The sequence below is a fragment of the Sitodiplosis mosellana genome, unplaced genomic scaffold (genome assembly GCF_009176505.1).
Source record: "Sitodiplosis mosellana isolate CC-2019 unplaced genomic scaffold, AAFC_SMos_1.0 Smas_scaffold_5, whole genome shotgun sequence".
Lineage (NCBI taxonomy): Eukaryota > Metazoa > Arthropoda > Insecta > Diptera > Cecidomyiidae > Sitodiplosis > Sitodiplosis mosellana.
The window spans coordinates 3,143,935-3,151,373 of NW_022595248.1; the positions used below are offsets into that span (position 1 = coordinate 3,143,935).

Here is a 7,439-nt window from a genome sequence, read left to right on the forward strand (position 1 = left end):
TAGATTATGCAAATTATGTAACATGACATCGTTTTGTGCATGCACGAGACGATATATCATGTTGGATGCTGGCTGCGCAACAGAAATGCCAATTTCAGGATTTTTCTAGCTATGGAATGGCTCCGTATGTGAGTGAGGAAGATGGTAAGAAGGAAAGGGGAGTAAGCGAGCCAGAGAAGGTATGCGATGAAAGACGTTTACCTCACTTTGCGACAGAGAACAAAAATGAACAAATTCGTGTCAAAGGTGGAGACAGACGATCCAATGAAAAAATCATGAATGTTCTGACATCATTCGACTCACATCCTTTTGCTCGCTCTCCCCAACCATCATCAGCAGCAGAAGCAACAGCAGTATCAGAAGGGTTTTTCTCCGCGTTTTTTGCCTTGCCAACCGCGCGCACATTCTGACTTCGTGAATTGTGAAATGTCACTTGAAAGTTTTTCAACAGAGCAACTATTAAATTTGAAGCATAATATTTACAATTCACGTTCATCATGCAGAAATAGCACCAGCACCAGCGACATCAACATCAGGATATAAAAGGATCCAGTTTAGAATAGTACACAACATACCAAATGATAAAGTCGGTGTATTATAAAGCCGAACTTGTGTATAAACAGTTTTGATATACACTTGCATTTTAAACTACCGCAGAGACACTCCTAAGTAGAAGACGAACAAGAGGATTGGAGCACGGTAATGCGAAAGATGTTCCGCACAAAAGACATAAAAACTAAGTGAAATGACTCACACACACGAAAAGAAACGCTCAAAAGTTGAGCGTACGAAGGAAGAAGAAAGAGACAAAAAAGAGAGCGAGCGCGAAACATTTGTACATGTGAGATGCTGTCGAAAGCGTTGGTAACGACAAAATACGGCTAAACCCTAAATGGCTTGACTCAAGATTGACATATACATTGCAAAATGCGATTAACATACACGATGACGACGACGGCGACGAGGACGATGAAGAAGAATAAAATGGTGTATGTTGAGGCCGTTGTCGATTATGTTTCAAGAAAAATCGTCATGCTTTATTGATGCACGCCGAGCAAGAGAGCATTGCGTTTTTCCTTTGGTTTATTTGTTCGTTTTTCCGTTCGGATCTCTCTCGCTTTATCTCTCTTTGAATGTGTGTTTGTTTCGTGTTTATCAATTTGATGGGAATAAAAGACAATTTGTATTAAATGTTTCAGATTATGCTGCGGAATTGTGTTTTGAATGTGTTACATGATGCATGGGACCGGGTGCCTGATGCTGCTCTTCTTGCAGCCGAATGCCAACTAATCTCAATATCCATTTATCATTTACGCAATACAAACCCAAGCGAGAGGAAGAGACTAGCGAGAAAGAGATTGAACAAGTACAAGCTCGTCAAAACAACCATCCAAATAACGGCATTGGATTGGTGTAGGTAAATCGCGAAAAACCATGCCATTGCGAATGCCATCATTTTCGCCTTTTCGTCACTCTCGGTGGAGAAACAAGAGGGGGGGAGAGAGAGAGAGACAGAGAAACGAGTCTAAATCAAAGTGTGTTATGTAATGAATTGTGAATGAAAAGCAAATGACATTGCATACGTCGGTGTGTGCTTTTTGGGATTGCGTTGGTGTGAGAGCTGTTCGCAACAAATTGGACATTTGTAAGTAAGACACAGAGAATCGCGTACGGACCGAATATAAGCAACGGATACATTGAATAGACTCGCGTTGTATGACATAGTAACAAAGCCATCCATAGAATCATCTGTTCAGTATCAAATAAAATGAAATGGAACGGCCGCTGTCGTCGTCGTCATTGGCAAAGACATGATTGTCACTATTATTTTTCATCAAAAATGATTATCGCCTTACATGCTCTCCCCGTGTGCACATGACAAATGAATGACAACTTAAAATTGTTGCTTTTCAAACTGTCATCTCTCAGGAATCAAACACAACACATCGCATTTTCAATTCGCTGGATTAATGCTTTTCAACCAGAATTTTCTTTTTAACAACAATTGTTTTGTCACCGAGAAGAGAAAAAAAAGCCCATTTAATATTATAAATGGTTTTCGATTTCCCTTTTTCTCATGCACTTATTTTTGGTTATGTATGGTTTATGGTTGTTTGCTCGATGAAATTCGCTTGCTTTGGAAATTCCAAATTGGATATCTCCTCGGAATTTCAGCTTGAAGGGCCGAAGAAAAAGAACAAGATTTATAAAAATAACAACGCCCTCCTTCCATTAAGCCAGAGAAAGGAATGCCTTGCCTTCAAATGAAAAAGCATGTTCACTGAAATCTAATATATTATTATCACGATGAAAATCGGCCACTGTGCAATGACGATGATGTAATTCAATTAAAATGGAATGACAAAAGCTTCAGTTTCTTCCGTTTTTTTCCCTCTCGAAGCCATAAAAAGTGAGGAGCACTCATGCTGATGATTATACATAATTCATCAGCAAAAGATATCCATTCCAGTCGGCTGTCACAGCCAAATAACCGAATTTGATATTGTCATTGTGTTATTTCAATCAAGTTTACCAATTTGATTTATTTTCGACTTGTTGGTATAAAAGTAGCCTAAGCAAATGGAGTCACCGCAAATGGGATTTGCGTGTCGTGTCTGCAACAATCAAAATTTATTGATACACTTTTTGGCGTTGAGACAACAATCGATGGCAATTTGAACAATCAGTATTCCGATTGGTAGACGTGATACTCTTTGCAAGCATATAGATAAGAGAGTAAACGTCACTTCAAGGCATCTAAATCAATTGTTTTTCCGATTGCATCTTCAATGTCTTTGGTTCACACGGAGCGAGTAAACGAGCGAACGCAAGCACGAGTGAGCGCGCGCGCGCGACAACAACCAAATGTTTGCCATGCAGTTTCCAAATGAGAGACAACATTTACTTACATCATGATTTTATATACCCGGGATCAATTCGATTTGTTTGTTGTCGAAATTAAATTGCACCATAAAATCTATAAACCAACATCAATTTTATTTCAATTCAAATTCCGTTCAATTGTACTTTGTTTGACGACATTTGTCGTGTTATTTCGATTGGTTTTTGACTTACTTGTCTTGACTGTACATTTAATACATACACAACTATTGCAAAGTGCAAAATTGGTGCATTATTGTGAGAATAACTTGATATCACACGCATACACAAAGTGTTCATTTGATATTTTTTACAGCAAATACTAAAACGAAAAGTTTTTCTCTTTGTTTTTTTTCTTTGCTTGTGTGAATGAATCTATAAATGGATTATATCTTTCTCTCTGGCTCTCTTTGGTTGAGTTTAATTTAGCTCTTCATATTTAAATAACTTAAGAATTTTTGGTTTGCCATTGTATACATGTTTCTGTGTGTATGTGTTTGTGCAAGTGAGTGAGAGGAATGGCGAAGGAATGAAATGGGGGAAGAAATGTGCATTTTATTACTTAGGTTTTGATCGCAATTACAAACAGACAAATCGATACGATAGAAGAAAAAAAAGGCACATGGAAACAGCATTTATTCGGCAACTGTTTGTCGGGCGCAGAGGAACAACTACAAAGTCACTTTGTTCGTTTTCTCCCATTTGACACACGGGAGAAAACTACATTGAAAACGCTTTAATAAGATTTCGAGGACGAAAACAATAAAATTCGAAACAATAAAAACCGAAAACTACCATCCTTCGACTGAGATGGAGTAAGACGATTCGCATTTGCCCTTGTTTATCTTTATCACAATTTTCAATCAATGGAGAGAATATGAGTGTAGCAAGTAGAGTTCGTTTCGTTATAGAGCAATGGACAAGTAGGTGAACATGGGCGAGAAGAATGGTTATTCTCTGGCGAAATTTTCCTATCTCAATTGCAATTTTCCCTCGAAACCTGATTGGGAACACTTAAATTATGTTCATTTTAACGTTGAAATGAAGAGATAAGCAACAGAAAGAAACGGACGAATTCGCCTTCGGTTTTTGCCCGAAACGAAAGCAAACTCGTCAATGTGAAGTTGCTGCAAGAACTTTGCCAAGAAAGGAAAAAAAAATAATTTCGGTGCAATCAATTTAATTGGAAATTGTTTGGGCAAACAAGAGCAACCTCGTAGCAGTAGTTGCAATTGCGGTGGCAACAGCAGCACAACGACACCAGGGATTGTAAATACACCGCATGTAAACACAATGCCGCTGCAGCTGCGTTATGAGCAAACCGTTGAGACGACAATATAAATGATAGAAGCGCCACTCTCTGCCATAACCGTCCATCGTCGAACAAACAACATGGCCAAATTTTATCTGTCAAGAAACTATCATACAGCCCCGAATGCAAGTTTTTATCTTGAGATTTTTCACTTCAACTGCAAACTTTTTCGGCAGACTGACTGCAATAACGATAAAAACAAACAGGAACAAATCAACGAAGTAATAAGACACGAAAAGCGAAAATAGACGAAGAAAATAAAATTCGAGTAAAAGTTTGCCGTTATTTTTTTAATCAAAATAATTGAATGAAACACGATTTTCCCGTTTCGATTCGTTTTCGTTACGTTTGTTATCCAGTTTGATTGGGCGGTATACGAACGGGTGGAATTCATTTAAAATCAAACGCTTAGCATGGAACATTACACGTAAAGAGGAAATGGTTTCACAATATGAATGCATTTCCAAAAAAACGATTCAACGAATGACATGACCATTTAATGGGCACGGAAATATTTGAAAATGATTCATGGTTTTTTCTCAGTTGCAGCTGTTTTTTCCGGTTAAATCATCAATATGGTTATGCTTTGAATATCGATATCATCAAAATACACGTAAAAATATCATAAATACACCTATGAAATAGAAATAAAAAAAAGTATTCACAACAATAATAATCATAATCACAACAAAATAAATAATGATAACGAGCTACTTATTTTTCCTACAAAGAACGACTATAAATTCACATCAATTACATATAAATAGTGAAAGATTTAAGTGAAATTCTTTTTCTCCTCTTTTTTTTCTCAATCCGATCAAGTTTCCGTGTTTTCGCTGCCGTTCGATGCCGAATGCCGTTGTAATGTGCATGAAAAAGAGCATGCCATCGCAAGTTCGGAGGACTTTGAATATTTTATCAACTCTATTAGCGATCTCGATTACAACTCTGTTCATTAAAGAGACGTTCAACAATTAAGCACATCAATTTTGGATGTGCTATCAAGAATTTACACGAATTAAAAGTTTCGTTGCATTTATTTTTTCTTCGATAGAAAATAAAATGTCGAATTTAATTTTGCTGTTGTAAATGTTTGGTGTGTTTGTCCCATGGGAAAATCAGTGGCTAGTTGAAGTGTCAAACTATTAATTCAAACTTCTCGTTGAGATCGAAATTGAGCTTTTTGATAATTTTCAGTGTTTATTTCCTATTTGTTCTCTATTTTTGATATTGATTTTATCCAACCACACCTTCAACAACAGCCATTGATCTCATCTGGTGGGATTTCCACGAAGGAAATAAAATTGCATGCACAGCATCAAGTGTTTGACTTTGTCCCCGGAGTGTAGATTGCAATTAAGATCTCTGATGAGAGCGGAAAAAACGCGCTGCGGCACAAACGGAAGCGAAAATGTAGGAAACACAAATACGAGGTGCTCATTAAAATTCAAAAATCTTGGGAAAAAAACTGATTTCTTCGTCTTCTTATTTTTCATCTTCTCCTGGTTTTTCTCTTTCATCCCGTTGCCATCATAGAAATTTTTTCCTTTTTTCGACGTACTATTTTCCAGCTCATTGGCACCCATTATTTATTTTAAACGGTTTCACTTTGGTGCTATTCATTTCTTTTTCCCTTTGAATCTCAACGACGACGATGAACAAGACGAGACGAAGAAAGAAAAATTTACTTCCTTTTTACAACGATATTATAATTGTACGTTTTACTTCATAATTCCCAAGATTTCCTCATCAAAATTTTTCCTCGGTCCGGTCTAATTTTTTTTCCACATTCAGCTCTTTTGCATCATTTCTTATTCGTTTTCATTTCTTTCCATTTCACTTACAAATGACTCACAGCGAGTGGAGCAGAAGGAAAAACCTTATTTGCTTGCGTCAACAATACTTTCTTTTGGAAAAGTGCATTTTTAATTTCAAGCCATTGAAATCGGACGAGTTCTTAAAAATGCACTTTTGTAAACCAACTGAAAGTTGAAAGACACGAGGGAGATGGAGAGGGGGACAAGCGATGCAATAAATGAAATATGCAAAATAACATGGAAAAATCCGTCCGAGAAAAAAATTTGTTTATCTATTTTTTCCTGTGTATGAAGCGAAAGAAATCAAATGGACGACAGTTTCTTTGGCTTCTAATGAATATTTCTTCTACGAACAATTTTCTTCTGCTTGATCGTAAATATTTTATGCAAGTCATTATAGAAGTATATACAAGAAGTGTCTATTCTATTTACTCATACCGTACATTCTTACAAGTAGAATTTTTTTTTTTGGTTCGTGTTTGTGAGAGATTTATTTAGTTTTTGTTTGCTTGTTTCAAATTGGTATTTTGGTGCCATATGTTGTGATTGACAGAAAGAAGATTGATGCGGGGAGGAATTGAGTTTGATTTTTTTTTTGGTTTGGTTTGGTTTGGTTTTTGTTTGCAGTTGCGATAAATATTATGTATGCAAAAAATAGAAGAAAAGTAAATCGGATTAAGAGAGCAGAGAAAAGATTTAAATGTCGTACCGTTTCGCTCACCTTCTTCTCCCACTGCAGCACATAAGGAACTGGATGATCACCGGGAAATTCGACGTGACAATTGAATATAACACTTTCTCCGAGTATGGCCGTGATATGTATAGCATCTTGTTGACCTGTGGAACGGGAAGCACCACCATCATCATCGCCATCATCGTCGATACCACCAAGCGTTTCGGTCACGTAGCAAAACCGATGATGCAAACGGAAGAAAGAAAATCATGGAAAAGAGAAAGAGAAACAGAAAATGAATTAGAAAAAAGCAAAACAAATCAAATGGACGAATAGAAAATAAATGACATTTTTCGAAATCAGCTTATGAATACAGGATGTGTGATTTTGGTCACATATTTCCAACGATGATCACACAATATTTTATCATTGAGCGACAAGGCGATTTCTTACATTGGACACACACACACACACTAATTCCATAGACATTTAGTAAGCCCGTTGTCGAAGTTGTTGAAAAATCGTTCGGAAATTTTCGGGAGCGTCGGATTTGTACAAGTAATTGCCTCGTTTTTCGCTTTTCTTCCTCTTTTCGCTTGACACCCAAAAGCGATTCACCGAAACCGTGTAGCGTTCACTTCCGCTTTTGGCCAAGGTAAATCTACTCGATTATAAGGAACGATATTTCGTTTCGACATTAGTGTTGTGTGTGTATGTGTCAAAACGTGATTCAATCAAAAAGCATTTCCATTTGACA

At 36.9% G+C, this 7,439-nt stretch overlaps 1 protein-coding gene across 6 annotated transcripts in view; it reads right to left on the reverse strand.

The window, feature by feature from the left end:
* Nucleotides 1–7,439, reverse strand: part of LOC129566879 (protein turtle) — a 197,789-nt gene that overhangs the window by 39,330 nt on the left and 151,020 nt on the right. For all 6 annotated transcript variants that reach the window (XR_008687798.1, XR_008687797.1, XM_055443231.1 and 3 more), the window contains exon 3: nucleotides 6,719–6,846. Coding sequence is in view for 4 of the 6 variants with exons in the window: in XM_055443231.1 (XP_055299206.1) it covers nucleotides 6,719–6,846 (128 nt within the window). In the remaining 2 variants the exon portion in view is untranslated. The remainder of the gene's footprint in view (nucleotides 1–6,718; nucleotides 6,847–7,439) is intronic.